The sequence below is a fragment of the Rosa chinensis genome, chromosome 5, assembly GCF_002994745.2.
Source record: "Rosa chinensis cultivar Old Blush chromosome 5, RchiOBHm-V2, whole genome shotgun sequence".
Taxonomy (NCBI): Eukaryota; Viridiplantae; Streptophyta; class Magnoliopsida; order Rosales; family Rosaceae; genus Rosa; species Rosa chinensis.
The window spans coordinates 59,455,203-59,479,464 of NC_037092.1; the positions used below are offsets into that span (position 1 = coordinate 59,455,203).

The window sequence follows — 24,262 nt, forward strand, 5'->3', positions numbered from 1 at the left end:
AAAGCAAGCTAGTTGATCTCTGACTTTTTCTATTTCTTCTTTAAGCCTATTAGAGTGAGAGTGACTCCAACCCATCAACACATCCCTTGTATTTGTAATTTTGTTGCAAACGGTGGAAAAAGGGTCATTCCCAGTCCCACTATTCCAACCCAATTCCACCATTTGACTACCCTCCTCCTCATGGAGCCAAGAGTCCTCAAACCGGAACCTCTTCCTCCTCCTTCTACACTTAGCTCGAGTACATCTCACCTCAATCATGATGGGTAAGTGATCGGATTTGTTAGGCTTGAGATTAAGTGCCCTAGAGCATGGGAACAAATCAAACCATCCAGATGAAGCCAAGAACCTATCAAGCCTAACCTTCACCAACCCGTCACCTCGAACACCTGACCAGGTGAACATCGGACCGACTGCCTTGATGTCAGACATAACAAAAATCAACCGCGTCTTTAAAGCCGTCCATTTGTCTATTGGACCTCAGCAAGCCTCCCTCCTTCACCCAACTAAAGAGTATTTCATTAAAATCCCCCCGTCCAACAGGCAAGGTAAACCGCAACTCGAAACAAGGGATTTCAAAAGGGACCAAGTAAGATGTCTGTCTTCCACCTTTGGGTGCCCATACACACCCATAAATCTCCACCTCTTCGAATCTCCATCCTCACCCACAACAACATCAATATGATTTTGCGAGTAAGTGTTGTGTTTCACAGACATACCCTCAGTCCAAAGAAGTGCAATTCCCCCAGACCTACTAAATCCTTTGTCACCTTTCTTCTTAACAAACTTATAAGAAACAGAAAAACAACCACGCCACCCTAACTGTCTTTTAATACTTGTCATCTCATTTATTGTCAATCTAATTTCGCTTAAAAATAAAATACTGGGATGATTTAGGGTTACCAACCCTTTAAGCCCCTCAACTGTCCAAGGATTCCCAAGTCCTTGGCAGTTCTAGCATAATATATTCATGACTTGTGATGGGTCGAGTCCGGACCCATCACGGAGAGACGTTTTTGAGCACGTCCTTTGCTTGAAGTCTTCGACACCGAAACAACACCCTTACACTTCTTAATAGAATCCTTCTCTTTCACTGGAGGGACATCCAACAAATTTTTTGTAGGCTTCGATGTCTTGGGAGACAAAACAGCCTCCTCTTGCCTCCCACTTCCACCACTAGAAACCCTTGTCAAGGATTGAGCAGACGTGGTCTTTCTGGAAAGTTCTAGAATCCATCTCAGAAACCCCACCTGCATGCAAAGTTGTAGCCTTCTTTTTTTGGAAGGTTCTAGAACTATATGTAATCAACTCCTTTTGGGACTTAGCTGCAAGATTTTTTTGAGAATTAAAGTCATCCCCCACAAAATACTCCTCCATTTGCACACAACTTTAAGGAAGGCATTGAAAACTGATCAGTCAACTGACCCCAAATTTGTCGCTGTCATCAATTGTGATTGCCGTGAATCCGCGATCCCCATCAAAGCTATTGATAAATTGTTACTTACCAAAATTGGGACCTCCCGCAGCTCCTCCACCGGCATCACCTCCCCCGGCGACGCCATGCATTGCCGCTTCGACTGCGGACCCGTTTGAAATTCATCCTCCATAACTGTCTGGTCCACCTCCATTACAGATTCTCCTTTTTCAACTACTGGCATCTCTCCAGCATCCTTCTCCGCCCTCGAACAAACTAGCCCAGATAACGGGAGATCCGGGGCCCTTATTGACCAACCCCGCCGCCGCTCAGGATGGAGACCAAACCTACGACCACCAGTAGGCTCCGGCGACTGAACTTCTTCCCTATCAGACCGCTGCCGGAGCAGTAGCTCTTCCATTCTCTCCGCATTTAGATAGACATCGTATGTACCAATCCTGTTGAGTAAGAGGTTCGGCATCTCTCCAGAAGATTTATGGTTAGTCAATAATTTAGAGCCACCAAATCCAACTATATTTCCAAACACAACTATTTTAGTTCCCTTGAGAGAACCTCCGGTTCTGAACTTCAATATTCCAGATTCTCCACCCCCAGCTCCTGGTTTTCTTCCCACAATTTCTGTCGTAAAGCCAAATAACAGCACAAGGAGCTTGTATATAGCAGGGTCTGTTGTTGGGTTTTCACTACTGCTTTTACCATTGATTGCATGTGTAGTTTTGTATAGGAGGGCCTTAAAGAAGTGGAAGACTGAGAAGTTGCACTCCTTTAATGCTAGAAGCTCTCCACTTTCAATTTCAACAGTCAGAAGTCCTCTCAAATCCAGTCTAACAGGTAGATCAAGCTCTCCAATGTCGACATGTTTATCTCCGGATATTCTTGCTGGATTAAAGTACTCTTTGTTCAACTACAGCATAGAAGAGATCAGGAAAGCAGCAAGGGATTTGAATGAAGAGAACAAGACTGGTGCTCTAGTCTGTAGAGGGGTGATAAACAATGCTGAAGTGATGACGAAGCAGATGACATTTGTCGAAACTAGCCATGTTATAGATATCCATTCCAAAATCAACCACATCAATATCTTGAACTTGGAGGGTGTTTCTAATGGAGAAAGTGACTTGTCCTGGTCATATCTAGTGTTTGAGCTTCCCAGCAATGGCTGCTTGAGGGACTGCTTGTCTCATACATCTAATCCTCTTGAGTGGTCTGGATGAACACAAATAGCTTTTGATATTGCCACAGGACTTCACTATTTGCACTGCTGTACTTTCCCTTCCTATGCTCACCTAAACATAAACAGTAGAAATATTTTTGTAACAGAAAATTGGAGGGCCAAACTTGCAAATATCGGAACTCTTTCTGCATTGGGATCTTCCTAAAACAAAGGATGGGTTGCACCGGAGTACCTTCTATACGGCTCAGCTTCTGAAAAAGTGGATATTTTTGCTTCTGGGGTCGTTTTGCTGGAGCTCATCTCAGCCAGAAAGGACATCAACGGGAAGTTATTTAAGGAATCCATCAAATTTTTAAGAGGGGGAGATCGTGAAGGAGGTTTCCTCGAGCAGCTAAGGAGCTTCATGGATCAGAAGTTAGAAGATTACCCTCTTGCGGAGGCTCTTTGTTTGGCTGTTTTAGCCAAGGCATGTGTGGAAGATGATCCTCTCCACAGGCCATCGATCGATGATATCATTGAAGTACGTCCTTGCCAGAATGGTAGGAACAGAAGTCGATCGTCACGTTTGGTAGAATATTTGTCCATCATTTAGTACTTTAATGTCATAAAATGAGTAGTAGTTAAGCACGGTATATAGTTATTAAAGTTTGTTTATAATTGATTTTGCTCAAAATTTCTCTGATATCTTGTGGCTCACTGCATGGCTAAGGTTCTTTAGAAAAAGGCTACTGATCATGTAGTTAGTTTTCTTCGTTAATTATCACCATCACTTTATTAATTGTGTATATGTTTAGTAAATTCATCAGTTGGTTAAAAGAGACAATTCATATAAGAATCCATAGTTGGAGGATATAAATGGTTAGATTCCATTTGGTCACTGCTCACAATGTTTAGGAATCCATCTGTTGTCTGAATAAGACTTATTTAACAATGTTTAGGTGCTCTATTATTTGCTGGTTAGAATCCTATTGGTCAGGGCTCACATCACATATTAGTTGTTAGATTGTTGGTTTCACTTGTTTGATACTTGCCTTCAAAATGTCAAGGTTTATAATTTTAAAAGATTTTTTTGGACCACCTTGATTACCAGAAGCTATTCAGAAAGGCACCATTGATTCTAGAATGAAGAATCTTGTTTGTGAACTCATCCGTCTTAGTACTAGGCATAATTAATCTTTTGCTGATGAGTGGTAACTGGTAACAGAAGATGTTTATACTGAAGTCAAACTAGCTTATTGCGTCAGATTGATACAATATATCACACTCATTCAATATATTCTGAGCCAAACACTTAAACCTGATCACAGTACTCATTCAATATATTCTGGGCCAAACACTTAAACCTGATTAATTAATTCATCATAATACATGGCCCTCCACTCTTATATTTTCTAGTAATTCTCATTATTTCTGCTTTATTCTCTACAGTATTTCAATATGAATTTTGCATGTAACATAAAAGATGTAAAAAGAAGCTAAAAAGGGTGTAAAAAGAAAGATCTGCTAGAGAAATCCTAATGAACATTATTTGTTTAGATAGCCTAGTCTATGCATCCTTCGTCTTTTAGTGTCAAACCTTGCGATAAATGATAGATTGTGATGCTTGAGGCACAAAGTTCTAGGTATATTCAATTCTGATCCTGTGTACTGGGTTTATAAAGTTTCACCGAGCGCCTGTTTATCGGTTGTACTGGTCTTGCATTAGTTTCTGACTCCTGCAAAATCTTCCACATTAGTATTGCATATATATCAATGTTTTTATATGCATATGCAAATTAAATATTTTGCCAAATTGTTTGACTAGTTACGTTGCCAGATTCCGAATCAAGACCGTTAATTACGTGATCCTGATTCATCAGTGACAGTATAACATGCAGCATATATGTCAAGAGATTATCATACTCTAGAGATCGAGTAGCTATTGAACTTACATCGTGAACAGCTTTGCGGAGGAATTTGACCTGTTCTTTAGAGACAGTCCTCACCTGATGAGTTAAAACGAGATTCAGATCCAGTTTTCTCGATCACTAAAAACTATAGAAACAAGTGGAAAGTGTAGGAAACTAAACCTCTCCAACAAGGGTCCATAGGACATCTTGTGTGCAAGGAGGAGTTGTAAGAGAGCCTATATATCTGTAGTACTTCGTACTGACAATTTTTATTTGCTTTGGATCAACCATACCAATCACTTTCTCTTCGTTAATGCTATCAGATAAGTCTTCCAAGTGGTCCATCATCTGAGCAGAAACAGAATCGATCAAGCACAACAAGCATAAGAGAGAGTGATAAAACTAAATGCAATAATGGAGTCACATGCAGGTCGGATCATGAATGTAAGAATTTTATGATTACCTGTGTCAAAAATGGGTCTGGTTTTCCAATCTTATACAGGATTCCGATAACAGCGATGCTTGCATTTGGACTGTCATGAACCAGATGCAACTCTAAATCAAACTGCTTGCCATTGATGGTGTGTTCAGAAGGTGAGTGCCAGTGGCATTGTCTGGCTGTATACTGAGTTCCATTGATTGGAATGTATCCTGCATCAGCTTGCCATTTCAACTGCATCCACAAATTATAGAGATAGAATTAGAATTAGATTGCACCAAATCCAACTTCAAGTGCTCCCTCTCTCTCTCGTTTTTCTCTTACCATCATATCATGGCCTCTATTCTTAAGAGTGGCATTGCAAGCCCTGTAGCTATCCTGAAGTGTCCCTAAATCTGAGACTACATCAACTCTGGCATCTAACAGATCGATCGGAGACTGCAACGATCCATTGTTACACATGCTCCATTCGTGGCGTATCTTTCCCCATCTAGCTGGCCCCTTCTCACTGTCGTCGTCATAACTAAACTCCATCTGATCCTCTGCACCATCAACAATAAGAAACATGTAAATGTATGGTTAGATCTAATTAAGGGCATGAGGTATTTGGAAGTACTAATTAAGGAATATCTAAAGTACGTGACAAATCCAGTTTCAAATCCCACCATAAATTAATAAATCTCATTTTTAGTATATGAGATTATAACATCTTAACCTCAAAGCTAACCTCCAAGTAACTCATAAAAAGATACTCTAAAATTGATAATAACCATATAAGTAGGTTTTCATGGACATGGAGTACGTACTACTCTATAAAGTAAACTCATTAGAAGGAATTCATAAATCCAAGGACACTCTAATCAAAACATGCTATTACATAGCAAATATTTCCTTCTGTGCGAACTCTTAAAATATACAGATCATGAATAATAATAATAAAATGTTTCATATCCACCACATAGTAGATCATATAGGCTTGCCCTTATTACCAACTTCATCATGTTCATCATGTGAGGTTGCTTGGTATGAATGCAAAACAAGAACAATGCTGCAAACCAAAACTAATAGGCTGGGTAGCTTCAACATTTTTGAGCTGCGATCAAGCTGCACTGGGAGCATATCATATGGACGTTAGCTTATATAGAGGATAGCATATCACTAATTCACTGTATCAGCCTCTGTTGTAGTATGAACGCAGAAAACGATGACATACTCTTTTTCTAAATTTCATCTTACGGGACCGGCCATGACTAGACAATGTCTCATGTGAAATAGTGATATATACTTCCACAAGTTTGAAAGGAGGCAATGAGAAGTTGCCTCACAGTCAACTGACAAATTGAAATCAAATACATTAAAGTAACAAGGTAGAAGACCCATGCCAGAACTGTTCTTTTTCTTTCTTTATTTATTAAGTTTTCTATTGCGTAGACGCCATTTGATCTTGAAATAAAGTACTCTATTTTGAATTTATTGATCGAGTCAGTTTCAATATTTGGGTCATTGGTGGTTGGTGGTTGTTGGTTATTTGAACTTTGAGGGCGATATGGGAGGTAAAACACGAAACATGTGATACGGTTTTTCAGATACCTAATCGTAATGAAATTCGGCTTCAAATCTTCTGTCCCCAATTTTCTGCATCCTCCCCTGTCTACTAATCAGTTTTTGACACGTGTCTTGCCACCTAAGACAACTAACAGCAATCTAACTTCGTTTAGCCTTTTTCCTTTCTATCTCTTTCTAACGGCAAACTAACAGCTATGAAAAATAGAGTTTTGACAAAAAAAAAAAAAGTATGAAAAACAGACTGCAGTTCTCATCTTCTCTCTCTATCTCTCTCAGATTCATATGGAATCTCGACCTGTATATAACGCCAACAGCTTGAAGAACACATCCATATGAATCCCTGACCTCTAAAGCAATTATGCTTAACATCTGCTATACATCTGGTCAGCGATGAAAATCATGGCAAATCCAGACCAGCTGACTATTTCAATTTCTAGATTTTTCTTCCTCTCATGCCCATGTTAATCATGGTTGGATTCTTTGAACTTTACGAAGATTACATAAGCTTCTTTTGACTTCGTGTCTTCGTCAATTCAATATGAACCCAGATTCCAACATGAACTTAGATGTCAACATGAACCCAGATTCCAACATGAACCCAGATTTCAACAAGAACCCAGATTTTATACAAATCCATTAGCAAAATCAAATCAAAGCAACCAAATGATATAAAATATATAGTGCGATCCATTTCTAGAACAATCGCAAGGAAGACAACCCGGATGAAGACTCAATCCCCTTCGATGCCGAAATTGAATTTGAGCATAACCAAAATCTCTAACATAAGAAGCAAAACCAGATTGACCCATCTAAAAAGAGATGAGAAATGTGAAGGTAACCGAACTGAACAGAACGCAAAAAAAGGATTCATTAATTTTCTTTTCTGGTGAGTATAGCTCTGTGAATTCCACTTGGAGAGAGAACTCGAAGAAGTTTCAAGTTGGAATTGCATCTGTGTTTTTTGCTTCTTCTGTAATTAGATTTTTTTTAATTTCCAGTTAACAAAGTTAGATGACTGTTAAGTGAGTTGACATGAAATGACATATGTCAACATGTTAATGGAGGGACAGGAAAGGACACAAGAAATTGGGGACAAAGGATTTGGAACCATGAAATTCGTTACTTGGCGCGAAAGAAATTGTCTAGACAAGAAATTGGGGACAAAGGATTTGGAGCCATGAAATTCGTTACTTGGCGGCTTGGTGCGAAAGAAATTGTCTATACTTCAATACGATGATATATATATATATATCCAGAGCGGAGCTCCGCTTTGAAATTAACTTGTAAAGTTTGAGTTTTGGGTCACTTTTCAGTTGCTTATCCACATCTCGACCGTTCAATTTTTAGAAACTAGTGCATAGATCATCTCTGCAAATTTTCAGCCAAATTAATGATCGTTAAGATATTTAACTCGCTTAAACTAATGGATAGACTGAATCTATCAACCTGAACCGTACTAGCTTAAAGGCAGTTATCAATGTCTTAACGATCAACATTTTTGGCTGAAAATTTGCAAAGATGATCTATACACTAGTACCTGAAAACTGAACGGTCGAGATGTAGATATGCAACCAAAAAGTGACCCAAAACTCAAACTCCACACGTTAATTTCAAAGCGGAGCTCCGCTCTGGATATGATATGTGTGTATATATATATATATATATATATATATCTCCAGTGCGAGACCTCGCTCAGAAATTAAAGTGCGAGCTTAGAGTTTAGAGTCATTTTTCGGTCTCATATCCACATCTCGACCATTCAGTTTTTAAGTACTAATATATATAACTCGCTTAAACCAATGGACGAACTGAATCTGTCCAACCTGAACCATACTAGCTTTAAGGCAGTTATTAATGCCTTAACGACCATCAATTTGGCTGAAATTTTGTAGAGATGATCTATACATTAGTACCTAAAAACTGAACGGTTGAGATGTGGATATGCGACCGAAAAGTGACTCTAAACCCTAACCTCGCTCTGAAATTTCAAAGTGATGCCTCGCTCTGGATAGGATCTGTATATATATATATATATATAGACACACACACACATTCACATCTTCTTTGATCTCCGAAAGGGCTCGGAGAACCTGTGCACCCCTGCCAGTTGTATAGAACCTTTACCAGATGAGCATAGTAAGCAGGTGGCACTGCACGCGAAAGACAAAACGTTTAAATCCAAGAAAAATAGATGATGCAAGCAAAAAAGAAAAAGAGAGAGTACCTATAGAAACCGATCGGGTGCACCTTGCGTACCTGAAATGTTATTTGGGATCCAACATTCAAAGTCATTGAAAAGAAAATTTGTTTCCAAATGAATGAATGAATAAATCTGTGTACTTACTTATAACATAAATTGTTTGTTAAAACTTGCAAACCATCGGCAGTGAATCTGTTTTCGTCAACAAAACATGGTAGTGTGCTGGACGGCTCGTTCCCTACACAAGCAGGAGATCCACAGCAGAATTCAAATTAAACCGCTATACAAAATGTGCATCCTTAGCAGTATATTAAGACCACTGACAAAACCACGATTTTGTAAGTAAACCACACACCAGTATCTGGATTCCAGCATGACTATTGAGATAAAATTCAAATTCTGTAGGGAGGCAAATCTCGGTGTCAACAACAGTACCTAAACACAATCAGGTTGAAACTGTTACACTCAAAACCAGAAAACAAAAGTTACATTTATTTGGTGAAAATGGAGATAAAAACTTGGAACCTGGTTGAATATTGCCACTCCTGTCCATCTGACCACGATTGCTATGATCAGCGGGGAAAAGGCGAGTATGATGCCTTTTCTGTACCACCACAAATGTTGGCATATATCCTTCCTCCAAAGAGGCACAAGCCTGTTTTATTAAAAAAAAAAAAAAAAAAAAAGAAGAAGAAGAAGATATAAATTCAAACATGCTCTATAAATTCAATCACGAGAATTGTTGTTGCTTATTTTCTGTTATATACCATTCTTATAGCATCCACCCCATGTAACAAAACTTGAACAGAACTGGCCTTTACGGACCCCATCTCTGTCAGGTAACAACAGATCATATATCAATTATGTCGTGTGATTTTGCTTGACTGAAGAGAAAAAACAAAACTAAAAAATTACCTGTAGAATATAATTCTCGGCGGCTTTAATCTTTTTTGTCTGTAGAAGGCAACGAAAAGTTCCCTAGAGAAGAGAAACAAAGAAAAAATAAGAAAGATGGTTGTTAAAGGGAAAAGAAGAATCACAGATACATACTAAAACTCCTAACCTTATCATTCCTCCATGAACCAAACCCTTCTCAGATTTGTGTGATTTATAGAGATCTTCGATTATTTCATCGCGGTGATGCTGCGCCGACACAATTGCTCTGTAGTTTGTGACCTCTGGCCAATCCGTTGAGGCAACGACCTGTTAGACAGAACTAAAGAGTTAAAACAACACCACCAACAGCTTTCAAGTAAATAACAATAGAAGATCAAACTCACTGCTGCTATTGATGGGCTACTGTCATCCCCGGCTGCTGGATGAGTAACATCTGCTCCAAATATAATTGTGGGCAAGCGATGGGTCACAACAGGCATCTTATTATAAATTGCATCATTTAAAACAGTGTTCCGTCCACCAACCTACAAAATATTTTATTGTTCTATCACAAAGTTTTAATGTTGCAACCAACTGGAAATGCTCAAGAGAATGTACAGACTCTACAGAACAAACCTTCACATTGATCTTAAGGGCAAGATTTTCCAAATATTGTGTATTCCACCTTTTTATTTTCTGGGGCTCTAAGCACTGAGACACAATTCCTAATTCTGTTTCACAGGTTCGTTTGATCTTCCCTGCAATTAAATCAGCATAATCAAATTTTAAGCTACACTTTGCTGCATGACAACACTGTTTAGGGTCCTGGCTCACCATAAGATGAATCACTTTGATCAGGCAAAATGACAATCAATAACTGAAGTTGCCTCCTTTCTGATCAGACAACTTGTGAATATCCCTGAGTACCCTCTCAATTTGTCCAGGATGAGAAAACTGTACTGGAAGCAAGGGTTGGGCAGAAAACTCCTAGAAAGAGTCATCAAGAAACCAGTCAATTCAAACAGTTCTAGGAAAAAATGATAATTAGTAATCCGAATAGAATCAGATCCATACCATCCCCTTACTGTTGCACACATCAACCAAAGACCCAAGAAACTCAAAAGTAATATCTTGGGATACTCTGGAGAAATTGACAAATGCCCAGACTTGCAATCTACCTCCATTGACCATTTTCTACAATTAAAAAAAAAAATCAGTAATATAATTTTGATTTAAACCACACTTTCTCTCATAAATCAAAATTAGTAAATGAGATCAACCTTGTTTGTCATGTTCCACTGCCCCATCTGGGGATAAATACTCTTTTCACGACCACTGTCATGGTATTTAAGCTGTAGCCAACAATACAATCACTCAATGAAAAAAAGTATATAATGACATAAGAAACAAAAAATTTGAAGATCCATAATTACCAATGGAGATGGTAAAACTCGAGCTTTAACCAATGCCATTTCCTCTCTCACTTGTAATCCAAATTCCCTCCTTATAAGAGATTCTTTATCGTCTCTATTGTTGGTTTTCTCCCTAATCATCTGTCCATTGATGTAACAGTATGAGCACATAGAAGATAGAAATATTTCATTGTCAAAATAAAAACCAGCCAGTGATGGTATACCTGTGTTATATTATTTTCCCTGTCCCGAGGACGTTGACAAGTTGCTTTTAGTAAGTTAGTGACTTGTTTTTTATTCAGTTTCTTTGTGTATCTCTGCCCAGCAACAATTGAGCAAAGCTGCAGAAGTTTATGATGAAAAAGACAAATCATCTATCTAAAGACAACTACCATTCTTAGTTAGAGGGAAGCACACAAGATAATGAACAGTTTATGAAGTCGAGAACAAGAGAACCTCCATAGGCAAGTAAACGGGTTTTGAATCATTGCCAGCTTGAATGGCTGGCCAAGCTACATATTTGAATCAATCTTGTACTTCTTACGATAATATTGCACAACTGATGTGTTCTCATTTTCACAAGTAAACCTAAGAGACAAAATTAAATAACATTATCAAACAAAACAAATACCTATATGTAAAACACAATTAGCTTGCTACATATAACCAGGTCAAAAGATTATAAAATACTCACCTTACTGTTCCAATGGTTCTGCAGATAGTCCATTGATTGTGTAAGTTCTCTTAACTTCTTCGTTTTTGGTCCAGTCCCTTAAACGAACTTCTACCTTGACCCGCTTCAAGGTTTTCTTCACCTGTGCATGATTATGAACACATGTCATACTGCTTCACTGAAAGAAAAACACTAAGTATATACTCATGCATAAGCAAAGAATGTCTGAACAAATACAAGTAAATAGACAAAATTAGACCCAAAATGTTAAACCTTAAGTGGATATTAAGAATATCATATAATGGTGCTAATTGATAAACTTGTTGTAAGAAAATAAAAATAAATAAATAAACCTTAGGGGAAGAACCTTTAAGACAGAGTAAAGATAGCTTCATGCAAATGATATGTTGATAACTGGCTAATATGTACCTTTATACAATCACGATCAGGCAAATGCTTGGAACGATCAGTGTGGTAAAAATGTTTAGCAAGAAACTCAGTCACCAAAATGGCTTCAAAAAAAGATCTCGCTGACACATCTGCAATATTAACTTGGATCAGAGTTGGAGCAAAGGCATTTTGTCTTCTGAGTTGGTATAATGCTCAAAACATAGAAAATAAGGTCAATAAAATACCAATATTAAGGGAAAGTCCTAGCTGGGTTGGGCGTAGACTCTGGTAAAAACCTCTCCAGTACTCCAAACCTTCACCTAGACTGCCTTTTGGCCCAAGCTCAGTAGAGAAAAATGACCTCCCAACAACAGTGTACCTGTGATAGAAAATACAAAATGAAACAACATAAAACTATGACAGAAAATTAAAGGAATCAAAAAAGTTTATTAAGGAGTAGATCAGATTGTTACTTTTCCGCTGGTGTAGCTCTAAGAACAATATCAAGAACTTGTATTGCCTCTTGAGGTGTTTCAACACGCTGGCTGCACGTACAAGAACTGTTGTAGTTGATAAAGGTCTGGCTTATTAGCCAAAGTGAGAGCCACCTTAAACTCTCGATCCTTTCCGTAATTGAAAAGATATTAAATTCAAGGACAAAATACTGTTTACTCCCTATACTTATAGGGTCTCGACGTTTCAGTCCCTGACGTTTCAATTTCATCTAAAAAGTCCTTGAACTTTCCAATTTCACAAAAAAAGTCCCTGTCGTCAATTTTCCGTTAAAAAGTCTGTTATCTTGCTGACATGGCACTATTTTAACAGTAAAATGACTATTTTACCCTTACTAACCCAAAAAAAAAAAAATTTACTATCTTTTCTCTTTTTTCTTTTTTAACTCTTTTTTCTCTATTTTTTTAATTTGTTCTTTTTTATTCCTACTTTTTTTTAACTCTTTTTTCTCTATTTTTTTAATTTATTCTCTGTTTTTTTTTCCTACTCTTTTTTTTTAAACTTTTTTTTCTCTCTTTTTTTAACTCTCTTTTCTCTTTTTTTAAAAAAAAAAACTCTCTTTTCTCTTTTTTTTTATTTGTTCTCTCTTTTTTTAACCCTCTTTTCTTTTTTTTTTTTAATTTGTTTTCTTTTTTTTAATTTGTTTTCTTTTTTTTTAATTTGTTTTCTTTTTTTTTAATTTGTTTTCTTTTTTTTCCTACTCTTTTTCTCTCCTTTTTTTTTTTAACTTTTTTCCTTTTTTATATTTGTTCTCTCTCTTTTTTATTTTTTTATTATTATTATTTTTTAATTAGGTATCTTAAAGACCATTAATTTGGCTGAAATTTTGCAGAGATAATATATAAATTAGTACCTAAAAACTGAACAGTCTACAGGTGGATATGAGATCAAATAGTGACCCTAAACTCCAACCTCACATGCTAATTTCAAAGTCAGGCATGTAGGATCTATATATATATATATATGACAAAATACTGTTTACTCCCTATACTTATAGGGTTTCGACGTTTCAGTCCCTGACGTTTCAATTTCACCTAAAAACTCCCTAAACTCTCCAATTTCACCCAATTAGTCCTTACCGTCAATTCTCCGTCAAAAACTCGGTTACTTTGCTGACGTGGCATGCTTTTCACATTAAAATGACTGTTATACCCTCACTTTCTCTTTTTCTTTTCTTTTTTATTTATTTATTTTTATTTTTATTTTTTCCTCTCTCTCTCTCTCTCTTCTTTTTACCTCTTCTTCTTCCCCTCTCTCGTCTCCATCCTCATCATCACCGCCGCAGCTCTCGTCTTCTCTTGTAAGTCCCTCCCCGATCTCAGATCCCTTGATTTTACTCGTTTCTTCCTAGAACTTTGATTTAATTTCTGATCTTGCCACAGGCATGGGCGCGGCGTACTGGACCACCAAGAGTGGCGTGGGCGTGGCCTCGATGGGAGTGATGCGGCAGGAGCTGGTCGTGAAATCGATTGTTCCGGTGGTCATGGCTGGAGTGCTTGGGATCTACGGCCTCATCATAGCTGTGATTATCAGCATCGGGATCAATCCAAAGGCTAAATCTTATTACCTATTGGATGGATATGCTCACTTGTCCTCTGTCCTTACTTGTGGCCTCGCTGGACTTTCCACCGTCGTCATCCCCCCTTCCCTCCTCCGATTCTCAACCTTCGCCGGCGCTCTTGAGAGTTCGAAACAATCTTGCGGAATTGGGTAGGAGCTTCAAGACAGGCCTCTCGTTTCTCTCCATCAATCTCCAAATTGGCTGCGAACTTGATGCCAGTTCGGAACGGAGCTTTCGGAAGAAGACGGCGGCGGTTCCGTGCCAAGAATTACCAATGAAATTCTCAGCTTCGTCGCTCAGATTTTGAAGCTTTCGAACAATTGGACCCGCTTTCCTATACCACTGGACCACCATGGTAAAATTTCTCATCAACATTTTGTATTTGTGTAGTCGAAGACTGTATAGTTCATCTTTCAAGTTGATTGCAGTTTGGGTTTACTTATTTTGTTTGATTTTGTTTTTGAAGTTGTGGATTGTGAGTTTAGAAGTTAGAGTTGATTTCATTTGAATCATGTTGTGGTCGCGTGCAATATGAACAATTTGAGATGATGAATTTGCAGAAGTCGGAATGGAAGCTGAGCAGAGGGAACCTATAGCAGAAGAACTGGAAGGAGGTGGCCGACATCGTGGGTAGCAGAGAGAACTATGGAAAAACCCCCTAAAACTGATTCAGTGCAAGATACTTTAAATTTCAATTCTTTGTGGTTTTCAGGTATATATGTTGGTGGTTGAAGTTTGAATCAGGGATTTAATTGAATATGAATAAGTTCTTGTGAGATTGATGCTACGTCAGTATGACTCTATTTGTTTTCTCTGATCTGCTAGTTTGCTTGTTTTGTTCAAATTTCGTCTCGGGAAAGAGACTGGGTTCATGTTGGTTGTGGATATTTGTTAAATGGTAATTGGGATGTGTGGGATTTGAATTGATGGTAGTATAAGCTTTGCTTTTTCCTCCCGTTGGTTTCGCCTACTGGGTAAATGAGTTTTGCATGAACAACCAAGAGCAGGGACATGGAGGAAGAAAAGGCCGAAGAGGAGGGACACGGAGGAAGAAGAACAGGTAAAAAGAAAAGAGAAGGAGAGTTTTTTTTTTTTTTTGTCAGTGAGGGTATAACAGTCATTTTAATGTGAAAAACATGCCACGTCAGTAAAGTAACTGAGTTTTTGACGGAGAATTGACGGTAAGGACTAATTGGGTGAAATTGGAGAGTTTAGGGAGTTTTTAGGTGAAATTGAAACGTCAGGGACTGAAACGTCGAAACCCTATAAGTATAGGGAGTAAACAGTATTTTGTCCTATATATATATATATATATATATATATATCTATACTATTATTAAGAGAAGACGTTTTGTTAGCCAAAACAAAAAAAAGTACCAAAATGACCTTATATTAAAAAACTTTACAACTCATAAATTAAATAGGGGTAATATAGTCAAATTAAAAAATAAACAGAAAATAGGAAAAAGAAAAAAAAATGGTGAAAGTGAAACAAATAAGAACTTGAAAAAAACTACCAACTTCTATGAAAAACTACCCACTCATGTAACAAAAAAATCCCAATTCCTATTAAAAAAAAATCAATATTCACACACAGTGTGTGAGGCCCATCTAGTATCTATCTATATATATATAGATACACACACACACACACACACACACACATATACTTCTTTGATCTCTGGAAGGGCTCGGAGAACCTGTGCACCCCCGCTAGTTGTAGAACCTTTACTAGATGAGCATAGTAAGCAAGTGACAATGCACGCAAAAGACAAAACGTTAGGAAACAGCAAAATCCAAGAAAAATAGATGATGCAAGCAAAAAAGAAAAAGGAAAGAGTACCTAAAGAAATCGATCGAGTGCACCTTACGTACTAACGCAGTCGGAAAAGTAACCCTAGGTTTACAAGCAATAAACCTAAAAGAAGAATTCTGGAGTCCACCAGAGATAAATACCATAGATAAATAAGAAAACTCTCAATTTAATTGATAATATGATAAAAGATAGGTTCTGCAGCCGTTTAAGGTTGCTTATATATGAGAAAAGAAACCCTAGGGTGACTAACAATGAAACCCTAAACCCCACGGGTAAAAACGAAACCAATCCAAAACAAACTAGAAAACCAAAAATTCTGAAAAATAGTAAATTGAAGTTTTGAGGCCCTAAACGACCCTGAAAGCCTGAAAAAGCCCACACCTGGAGCGATTCCGTTTCCAGAAAGTTATAGCAATCGCGATTCGGACACCGAATGCCAAAGTTGCAACAAACTGGGTTTTCCACCTTTTGCACTATCTAACTGTTCTTCAATCCTTATCGCCATTCGCTCTACATCACGTACCTGAAATGTTATTTGGATCCAACTTTCAAAGTCATTGAAAAGAAAATTTGTTTCCAAATGAATGAATGAATGAATCAATAAATCTGTGTACTTACGTATAACATAAATTGTTTGTTAAAACTTGCAAACCATCAGCAGTGAATCTGTTTTCGTCAAACAAAACATGGTAATATGCTGGATGGCTCATTCCCTACACGCGCAGGAGATCCACAGTAGAATTCAAATTAAACCACTAAACAAAATATGCATCCTTAGCAGTGTATTGAGACCACCGACAAAACCACGATTTTGTAAGCAAACAACACAACAGCAAACAAATGGAGCCGTTAGAGATTTTTGACGGAAGTATCACGCTGATGTCAAAATACGTGTTTTGGTATAACATTGATACTTTTGAGAGTTCGGCTATCAAATTGGCCTTGGCAGCATAGTTTAGGGACGGTGACTGAATTTTCCTCTAAATTATTTGTTAAAACTTGCAAACCGTCGGCAGTAAATCTGTTTTCGTCAACAAAACATGGAGTGTGCTGTACGGCTCGTTCCATCAATGTTTTCAAAGGCGATTTTGAGGCGAGCCCGGGGCGCGCTCTGGTGTGAGGCGACCGGAAAACGCCTCGCCGGTCTAAACTGAGGCTTGCTGCTGGAAAAGCGTCCGCCCAGGCGTCGGGGCAGCCATTTTTGCCGAAGGCGAGGTCTGATGCGGCGGGAGGCGGAAGGAAGAAGATGGAATAACGTGTATTTTTGTTTCTCCTTTCCTTCAGCCAAACGACGTCGTTTTATACAGGTCCCTTTTCTGAAAATTTCTTTGGGCCAATCCAATATAGGTAGGTAACATGCAAAAGATAATGGCCCATTTACATATTCAAAGCCAAAAGCCCAAAGAATTCAATAATCTGATAATATATTTATTTGTTTATATTTTTATGTATTTGAATATAATTTATAAATGTAATATATTAGAATAATATTTACGGGAAAAGCGGTCGCCTCATCGCCTTGAGGCACTCACCTCGCGAGGCACTAATAAGACGCCTTCGCCTTCGCTTTCGCATTTGAAAACATTGCGTTCCATACACAATCATGAGATCCACAGCAGAATTCAAATTAAACCACTAAACAAAATGTGCAGCCTGGACCACTGACAAAACCACGATTTTGTAAGTAAACGACACACCAGTACCTGAATTCCAGCATGACTATTGAGATCAAAGTCAAATTCTGTAGGGAGAAAAATCTCGGTGTCAACTGTTACACTCAAAACCAGAAAACAAAAGTTACACTCAAAACCAGAAAACAAAAGTTAGGTTGAAACTGTACCTAAACACAATTATAGGTTGAAACTGTACCTAATTCTGTACTAAACACAATAAGGTTGAAACTGTTACACTCAAAACCAGAAAACAAAAGTTACATTTATTTGGTGAAAATGGAGATAAAAACTTGAAACCTGGTTGAATATTACAACTCCTGTCCATCTGACCACGATTGCTATGATCAGCAGGCAAAAGGCGAGTATGATGCCTTTTCTGTACCACCACAAACGTTACTGTTGGCATATATCCTTCCTCCAAAGAGAGACATGCCTGTTTTATAAAAAGAAGAAGGAAGAAGATATAAATTCAAACATGCTCTATTCATAAAATAAATCACGAGAATTGTTGCCTATTATCTGTTATATACCCTTCTTATAGCATCCAACTCATGTAACAAAACTTGACTGAATTGGCCTTCACTGACCCCATCTCTGTCAGGTAACAACAGATCATATATCAGTTATGTCGTGCGATTTTGCTCGACTGAAGAGAAAAAAAAAACTAGAAATTACCTGTAGAATATAATTCTCGACGGCTTTAATCTTTTTTGTCTGTAGAATGCAACGAGAAGTTCCCTAGAGAAGAGAAACAAAGAAAAAATAAGAAAGATGGTTGTTAAAGGAGAAAGAAGAATCACAGATACATACTAAAACTCCTAACCTTATCAATCCTCCATGAACCAAACCCTTCTCAGATTTGTGTGATTTATAGAGATCTTCGATTATTTCATCGCGGTGATGCTGCGCCGAAACAATTGCTCTGTAGTTTGTGACCTCTGGCCAATCCGTTGAGGCCACGACCTGTTAGACAGAACTAATGAGTTAAAACAATACCACCAACAACTTTCAAGAAAATAATAATAGAAGATCAAACTCACTGCTGCTATTGATGGGCTACTGTCATCCCCGGCTGCTGGATGAGTAACATATGCTCCAAATATAATTGTGGGGAAGCGATCGGTCACAACAGGCATCTTCTTATAAATTGCATCATTTAAAACAGTGTTTCGTCCACCAACCTACAAAATATTTTATTGTTCTATCACAAAATTTTAATGTTGCAACCAACAGGAAATGCCCAAGATAATGTACAGACTCTATAGAACAAACCTTCACATTGATCTTAAGGGCAAGATTTTCCAAATATTGTGTATTCCACCTTTTTATTTTCTGGGGCTCTAAGCACTGAGACACAATTCCTAATTCTGTTTCACAGGTTCGTTTGATCTTCCCTGCAATTAAATCAGCATAAACAAATTTTAAGTTACACTTTACTGCATGACAACAGAGTTTAGGGTCCTGGTTTGATACTCACCATAAGATGAATCACTTTTATCAGGCAAAATGATAATCTAGAACTGAAGTTGTCTTCCTTTCTGAGCAGACAAATTGTGAATATCGCTGAGTACCCTCTCAATTTGTCCGGAATGAGAAGACTGTACCGGAAGCAAGGATTGGGGAGAAAACTCCTAGAAAAATTCATCAAAAAGAGAAACCAGTCAATTCAAACAATTCGAGGCAAAAATGACACTAAATAATCAGTATAGGATCAGAGCCATACCATCCCCCTACTGTTGCACACATCGACCAAAGCCCCAAGAAACTCGAAAGTAATATCTTGGGATACTCTGGAGAAATTGACCAATGCCCAGACTTGCAATTTACCACCATTAACCATTTTCTACATTTGAATAAAAAAATCAGTAATATAATTTTAATTTAAACCTCACTTTCTCTCATAAATCAAAATTAGTAGATGAGATCAACCTTGTTTGTCATGTTCCACTGCCCCATCTGGGGATGAACACTCTTTTCACGACCACTGTCATGGTATTTAAGCTGTAGCCAACAATGTTACACTCAATGAAAAAAAATATAATAACATAAGAAACAAAAAATTTGAAGATCCTGAATTACCAATGGAGATGGTAAAACTCGAGCTTTAACCAATGCCATTTCCTCTCTCACTTGTAATCCAAATTCCCTCCTTATAAGAGATTCTTTATCGTCTCTATTGTTGGTTTTCTGCCTAATCATCTGTCCATATATAGATGTTACATGTAACAGTATGAGCACATAGAAGATAGAAATATTCATTTCCAAAATAAAAACCAGCCAGTGATGGTATACCTGTGTTATATTATTTTCCCTGTCCCGAGAACGTTGACAAGTTGCTTCTAGTAATTTAGTGACTTGTTTTTTATTCAGTTTCTTTGTGTATCTCTGCCAAGCAACAATTGAGCAAAGCTGCAGAAGTATATGACGAAAAAGAAAGATCATCTATCTAAAGACAACTACCATCCTTAATTAGAAGAGAGGCACACAAGATAATGAACAGTTTATAAGGTCGAGAATAAGAGAACCTCCATAGGCAAGTAAACGGGTTTTGAGTCATTGCCAGCTTGAATCGCTGGCCAAGCTACATATTTGAGACCAAGCTTGTACTTCTTACGATAATATTGCACAACTGATGTGTTCTCATCTTCACAAGTACGTAGGCCTAAGAGACAAAATTAAATAATACTATCAAACAAAACAAATATCTATCTGTAAGCTCAATCAAAATAAATTAAAACACAATCTTGCTACATATAATTAACCAGGTAAAAAGATTACAAAAGACTGACCTTAACTGTCCCAATGGTTCTGCAGATAGTCCATTGATTGTGTAAGTACTCTTAAATTCTTCGTTTTTGGTCCAGTCCCTTAAACGAACTTCTACCTTGACCCGCTTCAAGGTTTTCTTCACCTGTGCATAATTATTAACATATGTCATAAACTGTTTCGCTGAAATAAAAACACAAGTAAATATTCATGCATAAGCAAAGAATGTCTCAACACGTTTCAAAAAAAAAAAAAAAATGTCTCAACAAAAACAAGTATATAGACATAATTAACCCCAGAATGTTAAACCTTAAGTGGATATTAAAAATCTATACTAGTATTAACAAAAGAAGGTTTGTTAGCCAAAATAAAAAAAATTGACAGAAATAACCCTAGAAGATTAAAAAACTTTGAAAATTAATTAAATCACAAGGACAATTGTGACATTCACAATGGTCCTTGACCCAAAGCACCAAAATGAACAAAAACTATCCTACTTACCCCAGTAATAGATTTTTATTCCCACTTATCATGTCTAAAATAAAATGACAATTTTGCTCCTCTATCCTCAATTAATTAATTACAAGAGAGCCTCTCTCCTCTCTCCTCGATGTGCAGCACGCTCTCTATCTCCTCTCTCCTCGATGTGCAGCATGCTCTCTCTCTCCTCTCTCCTCGATGTGCAGCACGCTCTCTCTCTCTCTCTCTCTCTCTCTCTCTCTCTCTCTCTCTCTCTCTCTCTCTCTCTCTCTCTCTCTCTCTCTCTCTCTCTCTCTCTCCAGTGAAGGACTGGGACAGCGGCGGCCGAGGCGAGCATAATTTGCACGGCAGAGGTGGCAAAGAAGGTTTCAGCGGCGGAGGAAGTTCCGACATCGTGGCTCCGACGCCGACTTAAGGCTTTTGAGTCGTCGACCTCTGATCAATTCGAGTGGTCTAGTTTTCAGTTCGACGACACACCACCTAGACAAAGGGGCTCTTGGCGGACATTTACAGGTAGGCCCTTAAAATGTCTGACCTGGTCGAGGAGCCCCCCCAACTTGACTCGCTAGAGAGAAAGGTCCAGGTCTTCACGTCTCACAGTTGGAGAAGATGTGTGGGTGCCCAGAGCATTTCTGGGTGCCCAAATCATTTTTTTTTTTTTAAGTATGGGGCAGAAGGAAAGAAAAAAAAAATTTGAATGTCTACTGGGGGGGGCAATAGACGTTTTGAATTTATATAATCTCTTCATTTTTTTTCTTTAATCAAAGTTTTATTTGTCTAATTTTAGGAAGATTAGTTCTCATTCCGACAACCGAAAGTTCTATGGGGGAGCAATAGACGTTTATTGGGGGACAATAGAGGTTTATTGCCCCTCTATTGAGGGGCAATAGACGTCAATTAGGGGGCAATAGACATTTATTGGAGGGAAATAGAGGTTTTTAGAAAATTCCGGTGGGCGGCGGTCGGTGATCGGATTTAGGCGAAAGTTAGCCTGAATCAGGCAACCGGTTACAGGATTCCAGTGGCCGGTGACCGGGCTCTGGCGAAGTCTCCTATGGTTTCTCTCTCTCTCTCTCTCTCTCTCTCTCTCTCTCTCTCTCTCTCTCTCTCTCTCTCTCTCTCTCTCTCTCTCTCTCTCAGTAATAAAGGAATAAGGGTAAAATGGTATTTTTTAAAAAAAATAGAAAACAAAAAAAAAAATCTTAATAGGGTATTAGGGAACACCTCCTTAGAGTGTTTTGGGTAAGAATGAATTAAAAAAATTAATGGAGTAAGTGGGGAAAAAAATCTCTTAAAATGGGGTAAATGGACAAAAACCCTTCACAAAATATATTTTTATTAAAAAACTAAACAAACAAGAATCCATAATCCCCACTTTTCTCTCACATTAACTTTTGTCTGCAATAACCGTATTCTTTTTTATTTTCTGGAAAAAAAAATTACACATGCAGAGCATGTGTGGAGAAATGTTAATATCATATAATGGAGGTAATTGATAAACTAGTTGTAAAAAATAATAATAATAAATAAACCTTAGGGGAAGAACCTTTAAGACAGATTAAAGATGCATCAAATAAATTATGATCAGAAATTCAATGTAGCTTCATGCACATGATATGTTGATAACTAGGTAATATGTACCTTTATACAATCACGATCAGCCAAATGCTTGGTGCGATCAGTGTGGTTAAAATGTTTAGCAAGAAACTCAGTCACCAAAATTGGTTCAAAAAAAGATCTCACACACACATCTGCAATATTAATTTGAATCAGAGTTGGAGCGAAGGCATTTTGTCTGAGTTGGTATAATGCTCAAAACATGGAAAATAAAGTCAATACAATACCACTATTAAGGGAAAGTCCTATCTGGATTGGGCGTAAACTTTCTCCAGTATTCCAAACCTTCACCTAGACTGCCTTTTGGCCCAAGCTCAGTAGAGACAAATGACCTCCCAACAACAATGTACCTGTGATAGAAAAAACAAAATGAAACAACATAAAGCTATGACAGAAAAAGGAATCAAAAAAAGTTTTATAAGGAGTAGATCAGATTGTTACTTTTCCGATGGTGTAGCTCTAAGAACAACATCAAGAACTTGTATTTGATAGAGTTGGAAGTCCTTAAACTTAGGAGTTTTGTTTTTCTGTTAATAAGTTGCCTATTCTCTAGGATAGTCCTATTCTCTAGAGTAGTGCTGTTAGTGTTTGAATTCTTCTCAGTTAGATTATCACGTTGGTATCTATCTACGTGGGCTGCAAGTTTTTCTCATTTTTCTGTTTTGTAATGGCTGTTAAATAGCCGAAGTTGATTGTCAATGATAAGTCATTCAAGTCCAGTTGTGTTGTGTTCTTGCTCACATTCTTCTTGTGTTCAAAGTTCTTAACATTCTGGTATCAGAGCCCCCTTCCACTGGGGCCTGAGAAAGGAGAGTTGTAGTCTTCTTGAGTGACTTGAAAAATAAGAGAGATGAGTGAAGAGAAAGATTTCACGCAGCCTACCATACCACGCTTCAGTGGGCACTATGACCATTGGGCAATGCTCATGGAAAATCTACTGAGGTCTAAGGGATTTTGGAAGCTGGTTCAGACGGGTTATGTTGAGCCACAAGCAAGAGCAGAGCTGACAGAGGCACAGCAAAGACAATTGGAAGAGGTGGAGCAGAAAGACCAGAAAATAAAGAATTACCTGTTTCAAGCCATTGACATGACAATTCTGGAGCAGATTCTGGAGAAACGCACCTCGAAGGATATATGGGACTCAATGAAAAAGAAGTATGCAGGCAACGCTAGAGTGAAGCGCGCAGCCCTTCAGTCATTGAGAAGAGATTGGGAGATCATGGAGATGAAGGTGGGTGAGACCATCACTGAGTATTTTGCTCGAGTTATGAATCTGTCAAACAAGATGAGAAGCAATGGAGAGGATATGAAGGATGTCACTGTTGTGGAAAAGATTCTCAGGACTCTCACTGAGAAATACAATTACGTGGTAGTTTCAATTGAAGAGTCCAAGGATATCGACTCACTCACAATCGATGAATTACAAAGTTCATTGGTTGTGCATGAGCAAAAGTTCAACAGAAATGGCAGTGGAAGTAGTGGAGAGGAGCATGCTCTAAAGGTGACTATCGATGAGAGAAACAAAGGAGGTCGAGGGAGAGGCAGTTTCAGAGGTAGAGGAAGAGGTGGAGGAAGAGGGCAGCGAGGATTTAGCAAGGCTACTGTGGAGTGTTACCGCTGTCACAAACTCGGTCACTTTCAGTATGAATGTCCCACCTGGGATAAACAAGCAAACTATGCCGAACTAGACGAGCAAGAAGAGATGTTGTTGATGGCCTATGTTGAAAATATTGGAGCAAGCAGAGAAGAAATTTGGTTCTTGGACTCGGGGTGCAGCAACCACATGTG

At 38.0% G+C, this 24,262-nt stretch overlaps 1 protein-coding gene and 2 pseudogenes across 1 annotated transcript; all 3 read right to left on the bottom strand.

Moving 5' to 3' along the window:
- Positions 1-3,914: 3,914 nt before the first annotated feature.
- LOC112165865 (alpha carbonic anhydrase 7) lies at positions 3,915-6,047 on the bottom strand. Its single transcript, XM_024302565.2, has 6 exons — positions 5,921-6,047; positions 5,256-5,473; positions 4,956-5,165; positions 4,673-4,840; positions 4,535-4,588; positions 3,915-4,318 (listed from the first exon to the last, which is right to left on the bottom strand). The coding sequence occupies exons 1-6, from the start codon at positions 6,015-6,017 to the stop codon at positions 4,232-4,234; spliced, it is 834 nt and encodes a 277-aa protein (XP_024158333.1). The 5' UTR covers positions 6,018-6,047; the 3' UTR covers positions 3,915-4,231.
- A 1,180-nt stretch (positions 6,048-7,227) lies between these two features.
- Positions 7,228-23,387, bottom strand: LOC112163755 (annotated as a pseudogene).
- Positions 16,219-22,887, bottom strand: LOC112163756 (annotated as a pseudogene).
- Positions 23,388-24,262: the final 875 nt, after the last annotated feature.

Coding starts and splice junctions, on each gene's coding strand:
- LOC112165865 (XM_024302565.2), bottom strand. CDS start 6,017: ATGTTGAAGCTACCCAGCCTATTAGTTTTGGTTTGCAGCATTGTTCTT. Junction 4,589..4,672: donor TATGGACCCTTGTTGGAGAG/GTTTAGTTTCCT, acceptor TTAACTCATCAG/GTGAGGACTGTCTCTAAAGA. Junction 4,319..4,534: donor TCCGCAAAGCTGTTCACGAT/GTAAGTTCAATA, acceptor AAGATTTTGCAG/GAGTCAGAAACTAATGCAAG.